This window comes from Rhododendron vialii, chromosome 2a, assembly GCF_030253575.1.
Source record: "Rhododendron vialii isolate Sample 1 chromosome 2a, ASM3025357v1".
Taxonomy (NCBI): Eukaryota; Viridiplantae; Streptophyta; class Magnoliopsida; order Ericales; family Ericaceae; genus Rhododendron; species Rhododendron vialii.
In genome coordinates this window covers 1,640,158-1,663,907 of record NC_080558.1, presented here as the reverse complement: position 1 = coordinate 1,663,907, position 23,750 = coordinate 1,640,158, and the positions used below count along the sequence as shown (strand labels likewise).

The 23,750-nt window shown below is 37.8% G+C and overlaps 5 protein-coding genes and 2 long non-coding RNA genes across 17 annotated transcripts; 4 read left to right on the top strand and 3 right to left on the bottom strand.

Moving 5' to 3' along the window:
- The first annotated feature begins 582 nt into the window (after positions 1-582).
- On the top strand, positions 583-1,692 carry LOC131316238 (F-box/kelch-repeat protein At3g06240-like). Its single transcript, XM_058345539.1, has one exon. The coding sequence runs from the start codon at positions 583-585 to the stop codon at positions 1,690-1,692; it is 1,110 nt and encodes a 369-aa protein (XP_058201522.1).
- Positions 1,693-2,265: 573 nt separating this feature from the next.
- Positions 2,266-2,776, bottom strand: LOC131312447 (agamous-like MADS-box protein AGL80). Its single transcript, XM_058340197.1, has one exon. It carries the CDS (start codon positions 2,774-2,776, stop codon positions 2,318-2,320), a length of 459 nt encoding a protein of 152 aa, XP_058196180.1. The 3' UTR covers positions 2,266-2,317.
- An 834-nt stretch (positions 2,777-3,610) lies between these two features.
- LOC131312464 (uncharacterized) lies at positions 3,611-5,462 on the bottom strand. Its single transcript, XR_009195881.1, has 3 exons — positions 5,159-5,462; positions 3,822-4,089; positions 3,611-3,726 (listed from the first exon to the last, which is right to left on the bottom strand). It is a non-coding gene; the product is annotated as an uncharacterized LOC131312464 (long non-coding RNA).
- A 1,364-nt stretch (positions 5,463-6,826) lies between these two features.
- On the top strand, positions 6,827-11,217 carry LOC131312407 (uncharacterized). Of its 9 annotated transcripts, XR_009195868.1 has the most exons (5): positions 6,833-7,833; positions 8,043-8,164; positions 10,136-10,314; positions 10,458-10,581; positions 10,778-11,217. XR_009195868.1 is itself a non-coding variant. In XM_058340129.1 (4 exons), the coding sequence occupies exons 2-4, from the start codon at positions 7,561-7,563 to the stop codon at positions 10,398-10,400; spliced, it is 660 nt and encodes a 219-aa protein (XP_058196112.1). In that variant the 5' UTR covers positions 6,827-6,936; positions 7,071-7,560; the 3' UTR covers positions 10,401-11,217. The 9 variants fall into 9 exon arrangements, 4 of the variants coding, with proteins under 4 accessions (XP_058196112.1, XP_058196145.1, XP_058196132.1 ...); XM_058340129.1 differs by having other exon boundaries at positions 6,827-6,936; positions 7,071-7,833; positions 10,136-11,217; XR_009195867.1 differs by having other exon boundaries at positions 10,136-10,581.
- A 1,283-nt stretch (positions 11,218-12,500) lies between these two features.
- Positions 12,501-13,489, top strand: LOC131316583 (uncharacterized). Its single transcript, XR_009197187.1, has 3 exons — positions 12,501-12,975; positions 13,060-13,249; positions 13,350-13,489. It is a non-coding gene; the product is annotated as an uncharacterized LOC131316583 (long non-coding RNA).
- A 1,579-nt stretch (positions 13,490-15,068) lies between these two features.
- Positions 15,069-18,678, bottom strand: LOC131316582 (F-box/LRR-repeat protein At5g02910-like). Of its 3 annotated transcripts, XM_058346001.1 has the most exons (4): positions 17,300-17,432; positions 15,781-17,108; positions 15,448-15,633; positions 15,069-15,369 (listed from the first exon to the last, which is right to left on the bottom strand). In XM_058346001.1, exons 1-4 carry the CDS (start codon positions 17,415-17,417, stop codon positions 15,124-15,126), a joined length of 1,878 nt encoding a protein of 625 aa, XP_058201984.1. In that variant the 5' UTR covers positions 17,418-17,432; the 3' UTR covers positions 15,069-15,123. The 3 variants fall into 3 exon arrangements, with proteins under 3 accessions (XP_058201984.1, XP_058201985.1, XP_058201983.1); XM_058346002.1 differs by lacking the exon at positions 17,300-17,432 and adding an exon at positions 18,454-18,678 and having other exon boundaries at positions 15,069-15,633; XM_058346000.1 differs by having other exon boundaries at positions 15,069-15,633.
- A 1,067-nt stretch (positions 18,679-19,745) lies between these two features.
- Positions 19,746-20,730, top strand: LOC131316229 (F-box/kelch-repeat protein At3g06240-like). Its single transcript, XM_058345533.1, has 3 exons — positions 19,746-20,256; positions 20,344-20,621; positions 20,695-20,730. The coding sequence occupies exons 1-3, from the start codon at positions 19,746-19,748 to the stop codon at positions 20,728-20,730; spliced, it is 825 nt and encodes a 274-aa protein (XP_058201516.1).
- The last annotated feature ends 3,020 nt before the right edge of the window (positions 20,731-23,750 follow it).

Here is a 23,750-nt window from a genome sequence, read left to right as displayed (position 1 = left end):
ACTTCTCTTTATTCCTTTTTTGTTTGGCGAATGTGATTATTAAATAATCATGAGACATGGTCAACGTGAGAGTTTTGATCACCACGCATTTTACGTGGTCTGCACACTTAATCACGACATTCTGAAATTAAATTACTAGTGGTTTAATATTTAAGTTTCCGTCGCCACCGCATTGCTTGAGGAACATGAAATGAGAGAATAAATTATATATACCGGTCCCGGTATAAACTTTAATTTTTTTCAAATCAATTACATTGCCCATGTCATCAAAACAGTGATCCCAATAAGCAGAACGTGGCGACGTAGCGCAACGTAATTGATTTGAAAAAAACAAATACTTAACCGGCGATGTAAAATAATTTAATCTCCATGAAATAATTTTCCAACAGCACCTCTCACTGTAGCTGGTCAAGTTGACTTGACCCTCTCCAGTCTTTTTTTATTTTGGGTTTTGATCGTAACCATCTCCCATCAACGACTTATTACTATGCTTATAAAAGCATCTCCACCACCAAGCTCTACCACTTACCACCACCCAAACAGCTCCTCTCCCATCGATTTGAAACCCCATCGACGGTGGCCATGTCAAACGACAGAACCATTCCCCAGGATCTCATCACATACAATATACTCTCTCGACTACCCGTCAAATCTCTTTACCGCTTCAAGTGCGTTTCTCCCTTGTGGAAATCCCTTATCTCCGACCCCCATTTCGTCAAAACCCACCTCAATCAAACCAAGACCAAAAACTCTAATTATCCTGAACAAAAAATTGTTATCCTTTCGCGCTTTGGCAATCTCAACTCGGTGGATTACAACGACGTAAATCCGACCTCCACAAAACTTGAGTTTCCTTCAGTGGAACAACACGACACCGAGAAGTGGGTCAAGGTTTTGAGTTCTTGCGATGGTTTGCTTCTAGTTTCCCGTAGTGACAAATCCATATTCTTGTTGAATCCATCCACTAGAGAATGTAAGAAACTGCTTGTATGTCCATTTGTCCAAAATTCGAATTCGTATGGTGTGCCGAATGTGTATGGACTGGGTTACGACTCATCGACAGATGATTACAAGGTAGTTCTGACGCTCTCATCCTTTTATGAAAATGGGTGTAGCATTACGACCTTGGCTGTCTATTCACTAAAAACGAATGCTTGGAGGAGAAGAGAAGATTTCCATCGGTATATTGTGGGAAACTCTGGTGGGGTTTTCTTGAATGGATGCCTCCATTACCTTAGTTGGAATGGGAATGGTTCCAATTTTATTATTACTGCTTTCGATTTATCGGGTGAGATTTTCAAGGAAGTGCCGATGCCTACTCCGTTAGGTAGATGCGAGAGTGGGGATTATGACTATTATGACGTGGTGGTTCTTGGAGGTTCTCTTTGTTTGGTTAGCGAGCGGGGAAATAAGGTTTGCATGATGAAGGAGTACGGGGTAAGAGAGTCTTGGACCAAATTCACTATGTGTTCTGGATTGTCCGTATTTGATGTGGTGGGTATGTTAGCGAAAGACGAATTCTTGTTGTTTGATACCTATGGAGAGAAGCACTTGGTTGTGTACAATCCACAAAAATTCACAGAGAGGGACATAGTGATTTGCGGCATTCCGACTAAATTTAGATATGGGGGCACCTATGTCGAGAGCCTCATCTCTCCTTTTCATGTAGGAGGAATTGGGAGGAAATTATGAACGAGAAGCTTCTTCAATTTTTTTTTTTATAAATACAGATGACTGATATTTATTATTAGGATGTCCAGGGTGAGTTAATCTTCTGTATGAGTGATAGTTAATAGGATGTCCATGTCTTGTATATGTGTCTTGTGTGGTCTTTATTGTCATGTTTTACTCTCTCTAGTTCTATTTATTTTTGCACTGGGGATTCTCTCCTTTCAATATTTTTCTCTAATTATTATCCTTCTATGTTTCAAAATTGGGCATATCAACGTCCTCGTTTCATTAACTCGAGCCGCTTATTTAATTTGTAGATCACGTAAAAATGAAAATCATCTAACTAGAGGTAGCTACACAATTGATGCATCTACGTTTGTTATAAGAAAGAGAAAAAACAGTCAAAAACTAGAAAGCGGTTTGTGTCGTGTGCTAAACATTCGAATGTCATTCATGTGAAATGGCAGTAAGGAAGAAAAACATAAAACTCATTATTATAGTCGAAAAATGACAAAATCAAGAACCAACAACATTAAACATGTGTGATACTAAAATTGAAATAAATGAAACTAAGACTCCCAGCGCTTGCGCCTCACTGCCGCCGCTTCCCATTTTACTCACCACCATTATGCTTTTATTCAAGAAATTATATTCTCCTTTCAATAGCCCTTATGTTTTGGCTCAACAGAGAATTTAAATCGTTCAGGTCAGACATGTTCAAATACTCAAACCCTTTGCCGTTCAAGCACTCAAACATGATATTGGTCATCTCCTTGTGCCGAACTTCCCTATGTTGTTTAGCCACTAGCTCATTTACCCTTGTGAGCTGTTGGCTTATGAAATCTTTTTGATCTATCATTCTTCTGTTTTGCCCGAACAGGGACATGTTCCTGAGCTTCGCGATGATGGGTTGAGCTTCCAATTGTGACGGCCAAACGTCTGGCTCAAGATCATAAGGGCAGAAAATGATTGCGCAAGCATCGACTTCGCACAGGATGCTAAGCTCCTCCGCCTTCTTCATCAAGCCTTTCTTTCTTCTTTTGAAGGTGGATTTCCTTTCAGCATCTTTTGCTATGTATTCAAGGTTCACTTTGGTTCTTGTCATTTCAGAAGGGTAATTTAGGGATATGGCCTGTAAGATAGGTTTATTAGATGGTGTTTATATCTTTCTTAAACCCAGTGGCCTTTATATATAGGTATAGTACTGAGGTGTAACATTGTAAATTGTAATTCCCGGAATGGGGATTAATTAGCTGGACAACGTAATTGCATTTAATTGGAAAAATGCCTGTTTTTAACTTTTTTCGAATTTAAATCAATAAGGCATATTTTGAATTGATTTAAAATCATTAAACTACTATATATGATTCGATTTAGGATCCCAAATGTAAATTTCGAGATGATATTGAAGATTACGTACGGTGGCTTCTCGATGGGTACATCCTCTAAGATTAAGAAACCCCGCCAAATCATATCCCATCGGTTTCTGGCAAATGAAATACTTCCTCCCACCCAAATTTCTTGTTCATTGATGGGTATGCGTGCCAATTTTTAATTGCTCATACCTTTCAAACATTACAAGGTGTGGGCTAAGTGGTAGTTTTTTCTTTTTGACCTCCTTGTTTTCCATAATGTCTAACCTATTTTGGAGTTCATTATCAGTATCGTAGAAGTATAGTTGGAAGTAACAAGGAGAAGTAGCTGATGGAATCAAATATGGCAATTCATGGTAAATTTGCCCTTGTGCATGAAATGTGTAAACTCCTCCTGTTGAATTAGCAAGTCCTTTGTCTAATGTGATGCCAATGGATGTGAAACCAAAAATGCTATTATAGGCACGGATGTGTTTGCGAAATTCCAAAGCTTCAACAGTTTGAGAAGTGAACAAATTACGTAGACTCGATGGGACAGATGGGCTTGTCAGAACTACTTCTCCGTTGTAGCAGCAAAAAGTTGGAGGCTCGTATTGGAACCTTTTACCCTAACAAAATCGGCAATTTGCCATGGTCCACAATTCATGTGGTTGGGAAAGATGGACTTCCTGTAGTTATTGTCCTATTAATTGCATATTCACAAATAAAGGGTAAGGCCTCTGGGGAAAGTATATACTATTAAGGTTTAAATCAAATAACTTGTGTTAAAGGACTAACCATTTGTTTCTGACTCCATTAGGTTGTCCTCCATAGGGGAATTCGGCGATGGATTTTGTGTTTTCCCATCTGAGAATTCACAACAATGATTTGTGCTTGGAGGAGTATAATGTGCATTGCGTTTCCTCTTCCTATTTTCCATTGACTTCTGAATATATTCTGCTCTTTGTGTAGGTGTAAACCTAGCATATCTCTTCCTTTAACGACAGCGGCACCGGCAGATTTCATCTTGATGAAGGCAATCCAAACCTTGTGTCTCGTCCATTTTCTTCAATAACAAAGAACAAGAATGGGAAAAATCAAACGTCATGTCATAATGTATGAAGTACGTGTAATTTTGTAGGGAAAGGGAATAAAGAGGTAGTTCATGATTAACACTTGAAGTGGATGGCATTTGTTTAGGATCTGATGTGAAAACCAATACTAAATGACACGAGATCATATGTTGTTTTTTCAAAAATAAATTGGAATTGAATAACTGATACGAAGCATCTCCTTAGCATAAACTCATAGTCGGTCATGTCTTCGCAATGGTTCGAGGAATTTTGGAAAGGTTTTAAGTTCGAAACCAGCTTTTTTTTTTTTTGGAAACGTTGACGTAATTTTGTTGACTTCTGAGTTTGAAGTTTGCGATATATAATCAGCCGAATGTTATAGCAATTCAATCGGTGGTGGCTTAAACACATGATGTAGAGTACTTTATTTTTAGGGGATTTGTTGTTTTCTAAAGACCCGCTTTGTTTTCAACTATTTCTTCCATTTCTGATTGATTTTATAGCGTTGGTATTCATGTCATGTGTGTGTTCAAGTTACGGTGCCTTATACGCGGCAACAAAATTTTGTCGCAGAAAGGGAAAATAGGAATTTAATTGATATATGGTTGATGCAAAACAGAGAGAGGTTTTTTGTTAAAAACCTTGCTGATGATTGTGGGCAAAAAAAAGGGGTTTTTTTTTAAAAGCTTGCTAGTTTTAAATTTTGTATAAAGGTAAAGGGAAATCTCTTATGGCTACTTTTAATTTCAAAAATTCACAAAATAGAACAACAACAAATTCAACAAGACAGATGAGAACAATTGCCTTTCTAGGCATATTCAAGCAAACAGTTGGTGTGCGTAATTATGGTGTATAGAGTTGTTGACGTTGGTGCAATCAAAGGCAGGGGGAAAGTGGATTACATGCCTTACAAAGAACTCAAAGGTGCATTTTGTCAAACAGTTTGCATGTGGAATTTTTTTCTACAAATTTGTCGACATTGGTGGATGATGTCTTTGAAAGGGGGAGAAGGAGAGAGTGTTTGCAATCAAAGGTAGGGGGAAAGTTGAATGCATGGGTTACCTGTGTTGGACTTCTGTTGGAATGGTCTTGAGTTCAGTCCGGTATGTTGTTGGAGTTGGAGGCTTGGTCGTCGGCAGTGGAGTCAAGCGGTTGAGGAATATGGGCAGACGGAGGGAGGCGTTGAAGGCTTGGACGTCAGTCGGCAGTGGAGGCAAGCGGTTGGGGAGTATGGGCAAACGGAGGAAAGCGGTAAAGTTGGTTTGGGAGACCGTTGTTGGTTTATATCATGATTTCGTTGGAGTGTTGCATCGGTTCGGTTGGGAAGAGGTGTGGGGTGGGGCAGTCATTAGTTGCAATTGCCAGGGCTATTTGTGGGAAAGTAAGCGTAGAAAACAACTTTGTACATTTAAAAGAGTAGTATAGATAGATAAAATGATTTTGACCCGAATGGCGAAATGAACATTTTGTTTTAGTGAACCAAGTACAACCAAGATCTTTATCTACCGGTTTAACCTCAATTTCATACCTAGCCGGCGGCGTTTATTTGTAAGTTTCGATGTGTTTATCTCTTATAAAAATAAGTCAATTGAAGAGGCTCAAGGATTGCCTTCGTCAGCCACCGCACTACGGTGGTGTTGTGCAGCTTGATAGACTTTACAGGGCAACATCATCATTATGATTGAATTATTCATTTTGTGACACTCAATGATGTGACACTCGATGAGTACATCGATCGTACTTAAATGAAAATTAAGCTTATCGAATATTTGTATTGCCTGATCGGTGTTAGTTTGTTTCACAATTATCTTTCTGATCATCACTCTAACAATTCATTTCATGTTATCTAATCAGGCGGCCGTAAATCTCTTATAGACATAATTTTCTACAAAGATGATGTACTCAACTATTTTTGCAAAATGAGTATTTCGGATCATCATGGTGTCCTCGATGTTTAGCCCAACGAGGGTCCGATTATGGATATCGATGGAGGTTGTACCGATAGGGTACAAAGAATTACAAGACCTACTTTAGGGTCCATATAATTGATTCAAGTTGTTCATTAATTTTAGAATAATTTATCAAGCAGCCTCCTGAAAATTAAGTTCGGTGTAGATAAAAGTTTGAACCAATCATTCAACTTTTTATTCAGAATTTAGAATCGTGAATTTTGAATGGAAGTTTGATAATTTGATCAGTATGTACAATTATCCGATCCAGCTAACCATTTATGGATTACTCAAAAATTTATTCTAAAATTATTGAACAACTAGAATCGAGCCCACCAATCTCCATTGCTACACATAGTTTTTAGGGCCCGTTTGGATGCGGAATAAGGATTAGGGGTGTTAGTTACGAAAAGGATAAGATAGTAGGGGATATTATATAAGAAGAGTGGGCCCACATTGATGTGACGGGGGATTAAATAGTACTTGATTTGAATGAGAATAAAATAGGGGAATAAGATTGTTTTGCAGTTGAAATGGAAGAGAGAGAAGTATTATCCATGGATATTATGTAATAACACCTCAGAACCTCCCTATAAATAATCCCCGCCCGGGGGTATTAGGGGTACAAGAGAATTTGGGGTTTAGCTAATACCCGGCAAAATATGTTCCTAAAACATGACTTAACCATGGACCCACGGTTTTAGGAGGGAGTATTACTAATACCCCTTGATAGCGCCCATACAAACAGGCCCTTACTGCTAAATCAGAAATTTCCCGAAGTCTAAAAGCTGAAGAAAACGACCAAGATGTCCGAAATTGGGACCATCGACAGCCCCATCAGCAGACACCTTTCCACCGGAGATCGTCGCCCACATACACTATCTCCTACCGGTAAAGTCTCTCTGCCGATTAAAGTGTGTTTCTCCCTCGTGGAATTCCCTAATCTTTTCCCCCCAATTCTCCAAAACCCACCTTCATATAACCAATACTACCAACAAACCTCAAAATGTCCTTTTAATTTCTAGCCCTCCCGCTCTCTACTCCGTCGATTTCGCCTCCGCAAATCCGAAGGCAAAAAAGCTTGATTTTCCTCCGGTCGAGCACTCCTACCAGTGGTTCGACGTTTCGGGCTCTTGCAATGGCTTGGTTCTAGTTTCTACTGAAGGTAATTCCAACTTCTTATTGAATCCATTGACTCGAGAATGTAAGAAACTGCCAGAATCGCCTTTGATGACTCCTTTTCGCCTCTTGGGTCATACATTTTGCAACCTGGGTTGGGTTATGAATCGTATACGGATGATTACAACGTTGTGATGCTTTATAACGATCGTTTTAAATCTTACCTTCATTATGACTTTCATGGTGATGCTAGTATAACGTATGTTGCTGTCTATTCACTGAAAACTGATGCTTGGAGTCACTGAAAACTGATGCTTGGAGGCTCCAAGCATCAGTTCTCGGTGAATTGACAGCAACATTGGAGGAGAATTCAAGAAACCCATTATATCCCTGTGGATGCTGCTACCGGGGTTCACTTTAGTGAACCTCTCCATTGGCTTTGTCAGAGGACTGGTCCATTGGCTTTGTCAGAGGACTGGTGGTTTGGATGGTTGTGTAGTTGTTGCTTTCAATTTATTGGATGAGATTTTCAGGGAAGTGCTGTGGCCTGCTTTGCTTGATGATCACGAGTTTGAGTTTCCTCATATTGTAGTTCTTGGCAGTTGTCTCAGTTTGGTTCTTAGGCAGCCTAGTCAACTGGTTGATGTTTGGATGATGAAGAAATACAGGGTAAGAGAGTCGTGGACCAAATTTACAATTGCTGATCCTCGGATGAATATATTGGATTTTTCGTATTTGTCAGCAGAAGAAGAATTTGTATCCGAAATATATGGTATGATATTAGATGTTCACGAAGAATATATGCTAGATGAATCTAACAGAGAAACTAGTTGTGTACAATCGAAGTAAAGAAACACTCAGGACAATGGTGGTTTCAGGCCTTCCAAGACACTATACAGTCAGGCACAAATACATTGAGACCCTCGTCTCACCTAATCGTGGAGGATGGATTAGGAGATACTATGAAGCTTCTTCAGGTGAAAGTTCAAAGAGTTATCAGGTATATTTCCAACGTAGAAAAGACTATGTCCCTTCTGTATTTGGTTAATAATTGTATGTATCGTGTATTAAGTGAGTTTCTATATTTTAATGTTTTTGGAGGTTAGAAATCCGCATATCCCTTGTTGATACTTGTATGTATTGTGTAGTCTGAGTTGTAGGGCATTGATTAGTGATGTTTGCTGAATTTAGATTATATCCTTGATCTGTTGATCATACACAAGTGGCGAAGGCGACCTATGAAGCATGACTGCATGAGTGCTTAATTTTCTTTATTCTTGAAGTATTGGATACTTGTTGAATACTCTTACATCACATATCCGCACTTTTATAAAATAGAAAACATGGCATTTCTCATGCAACATCAAAGTACAGCCATTAGCAGTGAATGCATGTGTAATTTTCCAATACTTTGTACTTATTAGAGAAAGAGAAAACAGTGAGATTCAACTAGTGTCATCCACTCTAGGGGATAAGCAATTTGAATATGTTTGGACGTATGGGTTCCAGGTAAGATTGTTGATTGGCATTTGGCGGTGACGATATCAAAATCTCCACTCTTTAACAATCTTCCCCTCTGGACTTAATTGGAAGGAACGCATGCGACCTATCTCTTTCCTATTGTTTTGGTTTGGCGATAATTTTTGCATCCCTAGCCTCAATCCTCTCTATCTCATTGCTAATCCTGCAAAGCCAGCTAAATCATTGAGGCTTTCATTACAGCTGCACTAAACTAATAAGTCTGGATACAGACATTTGCATCAAGAGAACTCGCTACCTCGTTGTCCTTAGGTTTGGCAACCCATTGGACATAACATCTGGGTTTTTTTTTTATGGAATGCAACTTCTTAGAAGCTGATTCATACTCGAAGAATGAATTTTTTTTTTTTTGTGACTGGTATTAGACTGTTGTCTTGTAGATAATGTGTGGTCTTGACCTAGTCTTTACATCCTCTATTTGGTTTTTGACATTGTTTAGTTCTTTGGTTCTAAGTTTCCCCGTCAATTGTGGTGTTAATGTTCTAAATATGACTTCTTTTAATGATAAATGAAGTTATTTTGTTGTGTCAAAAAAGTAATAAGTTTAACTTTGTTTAACTTTTTTAGTTGGTCTCAGATAAGCTTTAATCTAATCAATGACCATTTGAGTGAGAAACTTAGTTTATTTCATGTTCGAGCAAGCCCAAGAAGCTAGTAACAAGCTTGATGTTCCGGTTGGCTTTGTTAAAGCCCATTCTCTATAGAATTGTTTGTTTATTTGTGAATTGATCTTGAATGGGTTTTAAATGCCTAAAATAAGAGGAAGCAGAAGAAATACCAAAGTTGAACATGCAAAGGTCTTGAATTTGGCTCTTCTAAGGAAGTGCAGATATTTTACTATGCATATGCGGCTAGCTTTGGCCTAAAAGTCTGGATTGGTCAGTTGTTCCGTTTGAAACATGACGGTTCAATTACCTCTAGAAGATTTTTGTGCTCCAAGGAAGGGCATCGACACCCTTCAAGAGTAGGTTGTGGTGCATTCATGAGGATACAGAGGCAATACACAGGAAGATGGGTAGTTGACCGGCTTCAAAAAGAACACAAATCATGATCTTGATTCTCCAATGGATCCTAGTAGGCTAATTGCCGCCGCTCCAAAGGGATTTAGGGAGGAACTAAGTAGTGGGTTGGAAAATTTGGATTTAGTTGGAACAAATGGTGGCTTCAACCTTGTCAAAGTACTCTTGGAAGCGATTGGTTCCCAGTGCTTCAGGAGTATTTTCAGTCTCGTCAAGCAGAAGATTCTGGATTCTTTAATGCAGTGAAAGTTGATGAAGGCAAATGCAGGAGCATTTTCTTGTGCCGGTCTATATTTTGTGCACTCAATTTGTGGATGCCATTGTTTTTGATACCTCGTACAGAAGCAGTAGTTATATGGTGCCAATTGCTTCATTTTTTGAAATTAACCAAAATACGCAACCGGTTCTTTCAGGTGTGCTTTGATCGCTGATGAATTCGATGATTCTTGTACTTGGGTTTTTCAGACATGGCATAGGGCATTGTCAGGTCGCCTTCCGTTGTCAATAGTCACTGACCAATACAAGGCCATGAGTCCAACATTCAATTGCAGAAGTATTTCTAAGTATGGTATTCTACGGGATGTTGATACAGGTGGGTCCCAAGATTTCAGGGCCTTGATGCTAATGGACTTTAAGAGAAAAAACCCCGTAACTACATTGAGGCAGGGACAGCATTGAGGCAGGGACAGCATCTCTAGCCCCTTACATTTCTGATTACTTTCTTGTTTTGGTCAGGGTTAAAACTAAGATTAAGATTGGCAATGGAGTGATGGTCGCTTCAGAAGAAAAACTAAAAATCTCTTAAGCCTGTTCTATTGAGTCCACAACTTTGAAATCACGTGCCACCTTTTAAGAACAGGTGGACACGACAAAATACTCATGGTTTGGCACTATGTCTCCTTTCTATCTGGTCATTTACGTCTCTCTACCCTCATTTTCCCATTTGATGTTGATGAACGCTCGTTTCAAAGAATTGGCATATTTTGTATGTGTGGAGCTTTTAAGTCAGTTACTTTCTTCATTTTTCTCCTTGATCAAAACACTCTTTTGGATAGGTTTCCGAGAACGCTAGATGAAGCCAGGAGCGGTCAATCTTCCGAAAAGGAAGAAAGTTATGAGGTGGAACCGAGTTCAGACTTAGACAACTCCAAGGCTTCGAGTTGAAGCGGATACTTTTTCAACATGTAAGATGCTTGGATTTCCTCCGAGTTGGTCCAGATTGTGGAAGGTCGAGGCTATGAGAAGGCCTCGAGGATGTTTGAGGATCAATATTGGAGGAAATTGTTCATCAAGATGCCTGATGATAGGAAGAGGTTTTAATTTTGGTGCAGATCCTGTAGTGATTAGCTATGGTTCATGTCGATTTTTGGTTGATTATTGGCATGTTGTCGTACTTCTTTTCATGCCATGACCTATCAAACAGTTGACTCTTAAAATTAATGTTCCTTTCACATGTTAGATGGCTTCTTATTGTTTTGTTTGTGGTAAGATTTCGAATGATGCTGTATTTCCCCCCCTCCCTTTTAACTATGCATATGTGCATCTACATTTAGGCTCCATTTGTTTCGATGTAAAATGTTTTACAATCTAAAATATTTTTTTAGAATTGCAATAAAAGGCAGCGGGTTGATTTCGAAAAATAACTTATCGAAGATTTAAGGATAAGTTATTTTCATCCAATTAATGGAAAATATTTACACCCAAACAAACGGAGCCTTAATTTCCTATATCCGACTAATTTTGATTTCCAACAAGAGTTTATCATGTACGGGTAATTTCTGGAGGAGTGCTGTAGGCAATGGTAATGCACTACTAGTGAGATACTGAGATTACATATTTTTTCTCTATTAGTTCTATCAATCAAAACCCAAAAACTCTTAATGTGCCTTTTGGAGAATCTTAATTTTACTATGTCACCATGGCCTCAATTTCCCCGGCCCATGAGTACATGGTAAGTCCAACAAAATAAAAATTTATATATAATTATGTGGCTCGTGGGCAATCCTCATTTTGGAAGAATTAGTAAATCTCTCGAGAAATTGGGCCATCATTTTTTAACATAATTCAGTCCTTCATTTCATAAACTTTGGAATATAAAGTTATCCAAAAATATATTTGGTATAATGTTGACTTATTTCTAGTTGCATCATATTTGTTTCGACAAAATTGGACTGTCAAGGTAAGTTTGGCCATACTAAATTATTAGACTATTTTTCATAAAATTTTCACATCAGATAAATATTTGTTAGTTTGCATCAAAAAAAAATTGCATTATATTAATTTGTTTCGACTGAAAAAATCTAAATTTGTAAATCAGGACTCAAAGAGAATTGAAACTTTGCATCTTAAATCTTTTTTTAAAATGTAAGCATAGTTTGTTGGTGTTATTAGATGTATCTACTTTTTAATTGTATATTAAATATGACTAACGTTGTTGAAGTATAAACTAAATTTAATATTTTGACACAAGAAAGTTAAGTCCAAACAAATCCAATTGACAAAACCCAAAGATGAAAGATATTAATTGAAGAATATATAAATATTTAGTTTTTAGAAACTCTAAATTATCTATCGCTCTAGAATATTCTTGTGAAATATCTTGAGTTTTTTTTGTGAGAATTAGTCACATGAATAATTCTAGAATTACCACAGTTTATCTTGTATGAAAATATCTTTGTACTAGAGTCTTCCATACATTAGTATAAATAGGGATAGATTCTAGCTATTTTGTATCAAGCCCAAAAAAAATTCTCAGGTCAAATGTAATACAGATACTCTCCTCCCCTGTCTTTAGTATTCTTCCTCTTCCAAAAATCTTGTCTAATTAAACAATGGAAACTCTAATTCTTCCAACAAACGTATTCTATGATACGCAATACTTATCTTGATATAATCTATACAATTGAGGTTAGCTCATGGCAGAATTAATTCCTAGTTTCGCCCTTGTTCACACAAACGGATACCGACCCGGCCTTTTATGTCTCCCTTTGGATGGCAGTGAACTGAAAGTGATAGTTGTTCGACTACAGGGGAGCGAGCAATTCGCTTTGGAAACATTATTTTGCATGGGGTGCAAACAGGTGGCAACCTTGAAACGGTTTGCCATGATAAGATTGAACAAACATCAACATTAGACTTTTATATCCTGAATGAGGAGACGGCATCAGATTGGTACGATACGTTTTTGTCGTTTGGGTTGTCAAGCCTTTCCCGAGGGGTTGAAACTCTTACTTTGCTCGTCCTCTCTGATAAGGTATGTAGTCAAATTCTCTCATACTACAATTCTAGTCATTTTTGTTCACTCACTTATTTTTTGTTTTTTAAATTAATTCACTAGGAAAATAGTGGTTCCATACGAACAAGAAGGTGTGCTTTTTGATTTGAAGACCTTAATCATTGAGGTGATCGAGGCTATGTAAGAGAATATATTAATTGGTATTGCCTTCTATGCACTTAGAAGATGCCCACACATTAGCGCCCTACATATTGTGTCTACGGGTGACCCCAATAGGAGAAAGTCTTTCCAGGTAAAAAACACTTGAGTGCTATTTGAAAGCATGAAACTTTTCGTGTGTATAGTTAGTTTTAGCATCATTAACCATCAAGTTTTTTTTTTTTTTTTTGCAGTTTCAATACAAGTTTAATAGTGTAGAGAATCATCAGTTATGCTGTGCTGTCGTGAAGGCGAAGAGAAAAATCTGCAAAAAGTCATTTGTAGCAAACTCACCGAAATGGAAGAAAATCACTTGATAATGGGCTTGCATTTTCTATTGGGAAAAGGTTAAGTTGTATGCTACAGGAGAAGAGTTGGGGGACTAGCCTGGAACATGATGCAGAGATGCTTCTCTAGTTTTGTTTTTTCCCTCTTTTTTTATTTTTTTGATACTTCAGATGTTCATTCAAACAATACGAAAAACAAAGATAAATAAGTCTAAATTGCCCAATACCCTGGCCATCTTCCATAACTGGAAGGCAAATGGATTGGGGAGCTTCCTAGCTCCATCATCCCCAGAGCCTCCTGTTGTTCTACCCCTAATAGGCTAATAACATGACTCTCAAGTTAGAGCCAGTGGGATTCAATAAGTTCTTAGCGTCATGATTAGAGCATGATGAGGATGACTCTCGTTTGGGCCTTCTGTAATGAGGATGACTCTCATTCAAGGGGCTCGCTCAAATCAATTTACACACAAACACGAGCATAGCTGGCCCGAAGTGATTCCTTCGTTTTGTTGTCCAGTTTCAATGGTTTTTCTTAGTTTCCGTGCAATTCTGAGAATGATTTCCTCGTAATAGTATTCAATGGGAAGCAAAGGAAAACGTAACCAAGCCGGAGTCTTAATCGTTGTAGCTTTGTCCGCTTTGAAATCTGGATACTATTTCCTAACCATGAGGTAGTGGTTCTGAACTATCCAATGACCCCTGTGTAGACCTTGTTATAATCAGATAGACCTTGTTATAATCAGATTTGGATTCAAACTTAATGAACTAAAAACCCAAACCCAGATCAACTGGAGTGAACATCTCTTCTAGATTCCAAAGGCGATTAACTCTATCCATAATTACTTTGAAACCAATTTAACGCCCAATATTACACTACACAAGGATCCACCAAGGAGAGTCTCATGGCTCCGGTGCAATCACAATTCAACTTTGAAGCCCCAACACCATTACCTTTTCTTAATAACTCCGTATTCGGCCAATGTCCATTGGCCGAAAAATTCGAAAAATTCAAAAGACCAATCTCACCATCCACTAGTAGGTGGCCCAATCAAACTAGACGCAAAAGCCCCATATCCCAAAGCAAGAATTGATAGAATACATGTGGAAGTGGAACCCCAGACCAAAAGCTTCCCAAGACCTCTGATTGCAGCAAGCAATCCCTCCTGGAGTTGCCCAACTACCATTACTTAGCTAGGCCTACTTATTGCAACTACTCTTCTGTAAATATATGCAAGGAAAAAAAGGCGGGAAAACAATCACTTATTCAAACTAGAAATTGTCACTCGGATAAATTATTTTTCGGTACAAATTGAAATCTAAAAAATCACACGTGAACCTTTCCACACATCTTCAAGCATTTCCATTCTAAAAATTCAAAACACCAGTCTCACCATCCACTAGTAGAAAGCCCAATCAAACTAGACACAAAAGCCCCATATCCCAAAGCAAGAATTGATAGAATACATGTGGAATTGGAACCCCAGACCAAAAGCTTCCCAAGACCTCCGATTGCACCGAGCAATCCCTCCCTGGAGTTGCCCAACTACCATTACTTAGCTAAGCCTACTTATTGCAACTACTCTCCTGTAAATATATGCAAGGAAAAAAAGGGGGGAAAACAATCACTTATTCAAACTGGAATTGTCACTCAGATAAATTATTTTTTGGTACAAATTGAAAACTAAAACATCACACGTGAAACTTTCCACTCAATGTTCAAGCATTTCCATTCTAACCTAAGTGCAACCACCTGGTATGGAACACTTGAATATGACTTTAAGAAATCTCTCCACGGGGATGTCCTCTTCTCTTTGGTGCCTTCAAGATTCTCGATCTCAAATCCACCAAGAAAGTGCCTCCAGTTTCTTCTTCTACCTCCATAACGTTCACTGTTTTCTTCTTGCTCCACTATTGTGTGATATAACAACTGTAAATTGAATGAATAAACAAGTATAGTGCACAAATTTATCAGATTTAGCAAAATATTTGCAATATTAAGAAATACCTCGAGATCTTTGCTGCATGAGCACATTGATATAAGAGATAAAGTATCATGGTGGCATGCGTAAAATATACGATTTAATACTTCTGTAAAAGCCCTTGAAGAAATAATAATTTGAGGATTCAGATCCTTGAGGTTATAGAGTGGCGGAAGAAAGAATTCTCTTAACTTATCATGAATACTGACATTCTGCAAAATACCATTAGCAAACAAACGAATGAATCTTTTCAATTGGTCAAATCAAATAATGCAGGATCAGCGATAGTTTTATGGGGTAAGAACTAAAAACAAACAAAAAGAAAAGAAAAGAAAAAGAGAAAAATTGAAATTAAAAACCTTGGAGCAGACAACTACCGCTCTGAAATTTTCAGAGTAAGGGAAGCTTGTGAGAAAGTCCTTCAGTTTAGTGAACCAACCAATGTGATGACTTGCAAGTTCGGATTCCAAGTAAACTTCCCGGAGATGTGAGGTGTTGATGTAATTGATGCACAGGTACCTTCGATAGCAAGTATGTTCAACCGACACTAGGTTTGGAGTGTCAATTTCAGTAACCAACGACTTCTTGCAGTCTTTCAGAACTAGTCGCTTTAGCTTTTGACTTGAAATCTTGAGTCTTGAGAATCGTTTAAGGTAGCTTAACTCCATAAACTCGACATTAGGAGTGACAGACATTAGACTTTGGAATTCCTCCTCTGTCAATGTATCGATGAGTAGTGATAACTTCCTAAGAGACTTGCCGCAAGCAACCATGTTGATCTTGCTTGTAATATCAGATGAATTTTTAAAAAAGTAATCACGAGACTTGCCGCAAGCAAACATGCTGATCTTCCATGCAATATCAGATGATTTTTGAAAAATGTAATCAACGAGATTAGGCACCTCTATCTGCACAGTTTTAAGCCAATGGCAATTTCTCAGCACAACCTTATTGAGTTGAAGTAGGCTTGAAGGCAGGCAAAGACAATCCAGCCCAATGCAGAGACTCAATTCCAAAATCTCTATCAAAGGACAAGAAGAGGTGAAAGTTTGGATCATCCATTGATTGATGTGCATTTTTCCGAGATGCAACTCTCGCAATTGAGAAAATTTGCTGATACCAGCAGCTAAGGTAAGATGTAAATCACATCTCGACAACTTTAGCACTGTTATAGATTTAGCACCAAGTACAAACGGAGGCACACTGTAAAGTCCATTAGTCTCATGACGGGGGACTTCTAGTTCCAACTCTTTCACATTCCTCCCAATAATGATGGCAAGCCAGCGGTCCATCCAAGGGGTCAAATGTTCCAAATTTGAGAAGCTCATTGACATCCGAAATTTATGAATACTGAACTTGTGCAGAAGCCTTCGATTCAGAGATTCCTCTACAAAACTCAGAAACTCATCTTTTGATGCCTCAGCTTCACAATCTTTGATACCGTGCTTAGCTAAGTATGAATACTCATCTAACTGAAAATCAAAAACAGGGAAGGTGCACCACATGCCACGCCACCGCTTTGACAGTATACTCGTACAAACTGCATCTTCTGTGTGGAGGAAAGAAAGGATGTGGTGAATGATTGGTTCCGGCAGTTGAGAAATCCTGTCAACCTTACAATTGCAACGATTCATCAAACATTCTCTCTTGCACAGATTCCATTTTCCAATGACAGTGATATTGTTCCCTGGAGGAATCCAAACGAAAAAATCATATACCGCACAAAAAAGTTAAATAAGCAAACAGAGACAAATAAAAAATAGAATATCCTTCTTGCAAATTTTCCAACAGATTGCATTCCAGCCAATTAATTTCATTTACTTCAAAAGTTTGGATGACAGTTATCCCTTGATAGGATTCTAATTATCCCTCACTCACTTGTTTCAAATCTCCGATTCCTAATGCAAACTCGAGTGCAATTTTGTTCAAGAGGGTGAACATTACTCTCTCTCTTATTGATTGAAATAATGTGGATCCAACTACAAAGTGATGTCATGCTTACTATGCAATACACTTTTTGGTAAGCATGACATCACTTAGTGATGGGATCCACATCATTTCAACCAATAGGAAGAAGGGTAATGTTCACCCTCTTAAGTGGAGGGTGAACAAAACTCAACTTTGCCAGCTCATAGGATGCACCAACTAAGTTCACCAAGTCACTCTATAAATCGAAATAAACTGTACTCCCTCTGAACAGGTGAGGGTTTCAAACTCCACCATTCAAATCCCCTTCCTCTTAGATTATTAATAGAATTAGATTTGCCTTATCACAAAAAAAAAAACCTGGCATCCTTGCTTAACAGTCCCCCCATCCCCACTTTCCTACTGCCAAATATGGCCGTCCGGTGCGGATCAGCGTAACATCAGAGGCCCTTGTATATAGTGACTAGTGAATAAGAACAAACAAAGCACTAGAGATGCTTTGATACCCAAGTTGGTAGGGGACCATGGTCCTTCCTCGTTTGCCATATACAGCTAAAACCACCGATTAGGTGCCCGCCAATTAGTCAATGATCTCAAACCTAACTCTTCATTTTAATTGCGAAAAAGCTAAGGAAACCGAAGGGAGGAACCGACGGTGGGAACTGACGGACACGCAGTGCCCACTCCGGGTATGATCCAAGCCATTCAAGATATTTTTTCCTTTTTTAAAAAGAATGGGCGAGTGAAAAATCAGTTCAATCCAATACGTATAGGAGCTCGATCCAATCTTCCATGTGTTGGCCCAGATACTCAAATTCCTTTTTTTTTTTAGTTTCACTTTTGTCTAACGATTTACACATTTGCAGGCTACGTGATTGTGAAAATCTACGGAATGAAAAAACAAAGCACCAGAGGTGAATCACTAGAGGCAACAGATGAGTTCTCGAATTGAACAGCAGCAGCCAAAAAACAAAAACAAAAACTCAAATAGTGAATCGCAAGCCGCAACAATCAATCGATATTGGCCAAATTTTCAACGTCTAGAAGTTCATTGCATGACTGAATACGAAAGAGAGAGACTAGAGAGAGAAGAGAGATAGAGATACCTTCACCGCCAGAATCCGATTGCCTTGTAATCATCATTTTGCTTAAATACCACCGGAGAAACACTGAATCGAATCGGTCTAAATGAAAAACAAGTCGTCAGGTCAGGGTTTTATCAAATGAAACCCTAAAAAGCCATGATATACGCACACGGCACACCTCTACATATAAGAAAGGGAACCTTTTGGCGCCAAAAGATTAGGGTAGGATTAGCGGGAAATCCTCCAAAAACGATTTTTTTTCACTGTTTAAAAGATTTTAATGAGATCTGTCAAATAAGATCTATATTGCTAAGAAAAATATTTGCGTAAACACATAATTTTTTAGCATGAAATTGCCTTCTTAAGAAATAAATACTTATTTGGATTTCTGGAACGGAGCCCGTACTTGTTTGGTTGGCCTTGTAATCTAACGATATTTTCTTATATTTATGAGGTCCATTATGGGTTTTACAAGGATAATTCAAACCATAATGTAGTCTTAAAATGTTTTTTTATGACCTTCTGGAAGAAAAATTAGTATAATTTGATATTTGTAAAGGCTGTTTTAAGAATTCGTAGGTGTTTTAGAAATCTGTAGTTACGATTTTTTTGGTTTTTGCATGACCCATTACTAGTCCCACAGAGATAATTCAAAATTCAAGGTATTTTTAAAATATTTTTTTAAAATATTGATTCTCGGATCGTGGTAATTTTTTTAAGGAAGTCATAAAAAAATATTTTAAGAATACATTGAGGTTTAAAACATTTTTTGTGGGACCCATAATGTGCCCACACAAAAATCAAAAAAAATAATTATTACTCTAGTACCACACTCAAATTTACACTCACACATACAAGTGTGTGGACTCCACACATATTAGAGTGTGCAATATGTGCAGAGCCCATGTACTTGTGTATTTTAAATTGGTGCATGTGGACCGTTAGTGTGGTGTGATCAATCAAAAAATGACCAAAAGCCCAAATAAAAGGGGAAAATGGCGGGGCCAATAACGTATTTTGATAATTAATATTCACTAAGAATATTTTCAGCATTAACAAATATTTTCAGTATAACCTTGATGGATATTAATTATCAAAATACGTCATGAACATTATTTTCCCAAAAAAAATATGGGTGCATTTTGACAGCATAATGTGCCCACACAAAAATCAAAAAAATAATTATTATTATTCTGCCACCGCACCCAAATTTACATTCACACATAAAAGTGTGTGAACTCTACATATACTAGAGTGTGCAGTATGTGTAGAGCCCACGTACTTGTGTATTTGGATATTTAAAGTCAACGAAGATGAAGAAGAAGACGACTACTGCATCCAACAGCGACACCATCATTTACCCCATCTGGAGGAACCTTCCATCGAAGATCATCGCCGAAGTACTTTCTCGACTACCCATCAAGTCTCTCTGTCGATTCAGGTGTGTTTCTCCCAAGACCCACCTTCATATAACCAATACTGCCAACAAACCTCAAAAAACCCTTCTTATTTCCACCTCTTGCAAGCTCTTCTCCGTAGACTTCACCGACGAAAGCCCGACCGCGAAAAGGCTTGGTTCGGGGCCCTCGGGCTCAGGAAACTGGGTCCAAGTTTTTGGCTCTTGCAATGGCTTGGTTCTAGTTTGTGGTGAAGGTATTGATTCCTACTTCTTGTCGAATCCATTCACTGGAGAATGTAAGAAACTGCTCGAACCACCTTTTCTTGACATCTCTTCGTCTGACCAGTCCCCGTTTTTCCTGGCTGGTTTGGGTTATGAATCATCTACGGATGATTACAAGGTTGTGATGCTCCTTGGATTTGACGGTTTTGAAGCCCAAGTGAAGGTTGTTACTTATATTACTGATGTGGCTGTCTATTCATTAAAAACTGATGTTTGAAGGAGAATTGAAGGTTTACATTTTTATATCCTTGGTGAACATCTTCATGGGAGTTACTTTAATGAGCGTCTCCATTGGCTTTGTTCGAGCACTGGTGATTTCGATGGTCCTAAAGTTATTGTTGCTTTTGATTTGTGCGATGAGATTTTCAAGGAAGTGCAGCTGCCTGCTCCGTTTGATAATGATGGGTATAGCTATTACCAGTTGGTGGTTCTCAGGGGTTGTCTCTGTTTGGTTGTTTGGCCTTTTATTGACTATGGAATTGAAGTTTGGATAATGAAGAAGTATGGGGTAACAGAGTCGTGGACCAAATTTAACATTGATATTCCTGGGATTTCTATAGAAAATGTGTTGTATTTGTCAGCGGAAGACAAATTTGTATTGGGAACATTTGGCATGATAGAAGAAATTTGCGGAGTAAGGATATGATAGATGAATCTGGCCAACATAAACTAGTTTTGTACAATCTGAAAAATGGAACGCTGAGGGACATGTTGGTTCCTGGCATTCCTATGAACTTTAGAGTTGGGGACAACTACATCAAGACCCTCGTCTCTCCTAATCATGGAGGACGGATCAAGAGACAATGTGAAGCTTCTTTAGGTGAACGTTCAAATAGTCATCAGGTAACTGTCCAACATAGAAATGATAATGTCCCTTCTTTTGTTGATTAATAGTTGTATTTATTTTTCTATTACATGCACTTCTATATTTAAGGTTTTTGTAGGTTGTAAATCTACATATCCCTTAGTGATACTTATATAGATTTGGTAGTCTGAGTTGTGTAGGGCATTGGTTAGTGACTATGTTGATTTTGGTTTATACTTTATATGCTTGATCATACACTTGTGAGGCTAGGCTAAATTCCTCACTAAGCTTATATTATATCTGGCCTTTGTGTTGAATTGCTTTATGTTGGTACTGGCATTGATAGGTACAAGTTTTTTTATGCATGTGTCTAAGTTCTGATGTCTCATGATTCAAAGGAACCTTACTCCAAAAGCTATCTTGATTAGAGTTAACTTAAATGAGATCACTGTGCTCACCATATTCCTTCATTTTCATAGGAATATGATATGCCCATTTGACTGTAAAATTGTCCTCGCTTCTTTGAAGAATGCCAGAGCAACACTTGATTTGGTGTATCCTAGGGAATGGGATTGTGGCATAGTATCTCAGCTTCAACAGGATATATGAACAAGTCTCGTATAAGGTCGTTATTCCACACCTTTTGGTCGATGTGATTGGAGACAACCGCATCAGAACATAAACCTCGAGGAGGAGACAAAATTCATCTTTTCATCCTTGAATCCTGTTCCATACGCTTTCCTTTGGTTTATTGTCTACTTCTTGACTAAACTCTTGTAGTTGATAATGGAAATGTTAGACTGTACATCCTAGAATCCTTGACATCATTATTTCAATCGCTTTACAATTTCAGCTTTAACTATAACATGAATGTACGGGACTAGCCTCAAATGTGAGTATTTTTGGGCCAACATGTTTGACTTTAAGTATGTATAAGTTTATTCGCCAGAGTTTGAAATGAGTATTTTGGGGCATATTCAGCTTTGTTATGTAATTGATATGTAATGTACTTGCATTCAACCAGGATGGTGAGAGACGAACAAGCAGCGTTGAGCATGTACCAGACGTCACCAATTCTCTCAAGCAGATTGAAGAGCAAGTGGACGACTCTGGGGCTTGAAATTTGACTGATACTTTGGCTAATGGACTGATACTCTGGCTTGTCGTTTCAGACTTGGATGAATGAATAGACTTAGCATGATTTATGGTGGTGATGTTTTTTATTCTACACCAACTTTCTAAGCTAGTTCTATCACTACGTCACTTGAACTTTGTACTAGGTGAAGCTGCTGCTGCTGCTGCTTCTTTTTGTTTTGGAAATCAGGTGATATATGAAGCTATATATATGTTGTAGACTTGTTCCTGGATGATGTGTTTTGGGCCTTGAAACATGGTTTTGATGGGTTCTTGGTTATGTATCATGTTCTTTTGATGTGTGACAAGATTTATTTTTTGAATTTTTGAAATTTTTTTTTTTTTTTTGATGAATATTGAGGTCATGTAAACAAAAAATTAAGTTGCGTGCGCTGCTGCGATTCTTTAACGGTGGTTTTTTGTTTTGTCGTTCTACACTGCGAATTCTAATTGTGGCATTTTTACCTCTATTAGAAGCACTTTTTCTCCGGCATTTAAAAGCAACCTTTGGCATACTGGAATTCGAAGGCTTGAATTAATATTTGAGTTTCAGCTTTTCTAGTTCTTCCAACTACGTACTTGAGGGCTAAGGAAGGCTATAGTCAGGTCACTTTCAGAAAAACGGGAAAAAAAAAATTATATGTAAAAATTCAGCCCAGATAATTTTAACCCAATTTATTTTTTTCTTTTAGCCCAACTCAGCCCTCTCAGCCTCTCTATTAACGGCTATTCTCTCCCTCTCTCCAACGTTCTTTCTTTTCTCTGTTAATGGACATTCTCTCCCTCTCTCCTACGTTCTTTCTTTTCTGCGTTCTCTGTCGTTCTCTCCCTCTCTACTACCGTCAAGGGAACCCAGTTAAATCAACTCAAGGTATTTCATGAAACCTCAGGTGCATCTTCTGATTCGGATGTCACTGGAAAAGCCCTAATAATCAACTTCAAGCTACCCATTGGTCAAGATGTCGATCAAGAAGCGGAACCAAAAATGCATTAATCTAAGCAGTTTGATCCAATTATGGCATCTTTCAAACCATATGATAGAAATTCAACATTAATGTAAGACTTGTATAGAAGAGAGAATCATACTTCGATTGTATTTTGCATGACTTTTCTTTCCCTAACAAATGGAACAGAAAGCCTTAATGTAATAGGCCCCAGTTTGAAATTTTGCATCTTAATTTTTTTTAATGTAAGCATAGTTTGTTGGTGTTATTAGATGTATCTACTTTTTTAATTGTATATTAATTATGATTAACATAGTTGTAGTATAAACTAAATTTAGTATTTTGGCACAAAAAAGTTAAGTCCAAACAAGTCCAATTGACAAAACCCAAAGATAGAAGATAATATTAAAGAAAATATAAATATCTAATTTTTAGAAACTCTAAAATATCTAACTTCGGAAGTTCTAGAATATCCTTGTGAATCGAGTTTTTTGGGAGAATTATTCACATAAGTAATTCTAGAATTAGCTCAAAATTTATCTTGTATGAAAATATCTTTGTACTAGAACCTTTCATGGAGTAGTATAACTAGAACCTTTCATGGAGTAGTATAAATAGAGATAGGTTCTAGCAATTTTGTACCAAACCAAAAAAAAAAGTTCAAAAATATAATACAAATACTTCCCCGCTCGTCTTTAGTATTCTCCCTCTTCCAAAAATCTTGTCCAATTAAATAATAGAAACTCCAACTCTT

What these genes read in the sequence shown, in the direction of transcription:
- LOC131316238 (XM_058345539.1), top strand. Translation starts at nt 583, where the DNA reads ATGTCAAACGACAGAACCATTCCCCAGGATCTCATCACATACAATATA.
- LOC131312447 (XM_058340197.1), bottom strand. Translation starts at nt 2,776, where the DNA reads ATGACAAGAACCAAAGTGAACCTTGAATACATAGCAAAAGATGCTGAA.
- LOC131312407 (XM_058340129.1), top strand. Translation starts at nt 7,561, where the DNA reads ATGCTGCTACCGGGGTTCACTTTAGTGAACCTCTCCATTGGCTTTGTC. An exon ending in GGATGATGAAGAAATACAGG is followed by an intron (nt 7,834 to 8,042) that starts GTAAGAGAGTCG and finishes TGGTGGTTTCAG; the next exon opens with GCCTTCCAAGACACTATACA. An exon ending in AAAGTTCAAAGAGTTATCAG is followed by an intron (nt 8,165 to 10,135) that starts GTATATTTCCAA and finishes CGGTTCTTTCAG; the next exon opens with GTGTGCTTTGATCGCTGATG.
- LOC131316582 (XM_058346000.1), bottom strand. Translation starts at nt 17,417, where the DNA reads ATGACATCACTTTGTAGTTGGATCCACATTATTTCAATCAATAAGAGA. An exon ending in GAATCGGAGATTTGAAACAA is followed by an intron (nt 17,109 to 17,299) that starts GTGAGTGAGGGA and finishes GGATTCCTCCAG; the next exon opens with GGAACAATATCACTGTCATT. An exon ending in CGGTAGTTGTCTGCTCCAAG is followed by an intron (nt 15,634 to 15,780) that starts GTTTTTAATTTC and finishes GGTATTTTGCAG; the next exon opens with AATGTCAGTATTCATGATAA.
- LOC131316229 (XM_058345533.1), top strand. Translation starts at nt 19,746, where the DNA reads ATGAAGAAGAAGACGACTACTGCATCCAACAGCGACACCATCATTTAC. An exon ending in GATGCTCCTTGGATTTGACG is followed by an intron (nt 20,257 to 20,343) that starts GTTTTGAAGCCC and finishes GGAGAATTGAAG; the next exon opens with GTTTACATTTTTATATCCTT. An exon ending in GGATAATGAAGAAGTATGGG is followed by an intron (nt 20,622 to 20,694) that starts GTAACAGAGTCG and finishes TGTATTTGTCAG; the next exon opens with CGGAAGACAAATTTGTATTG.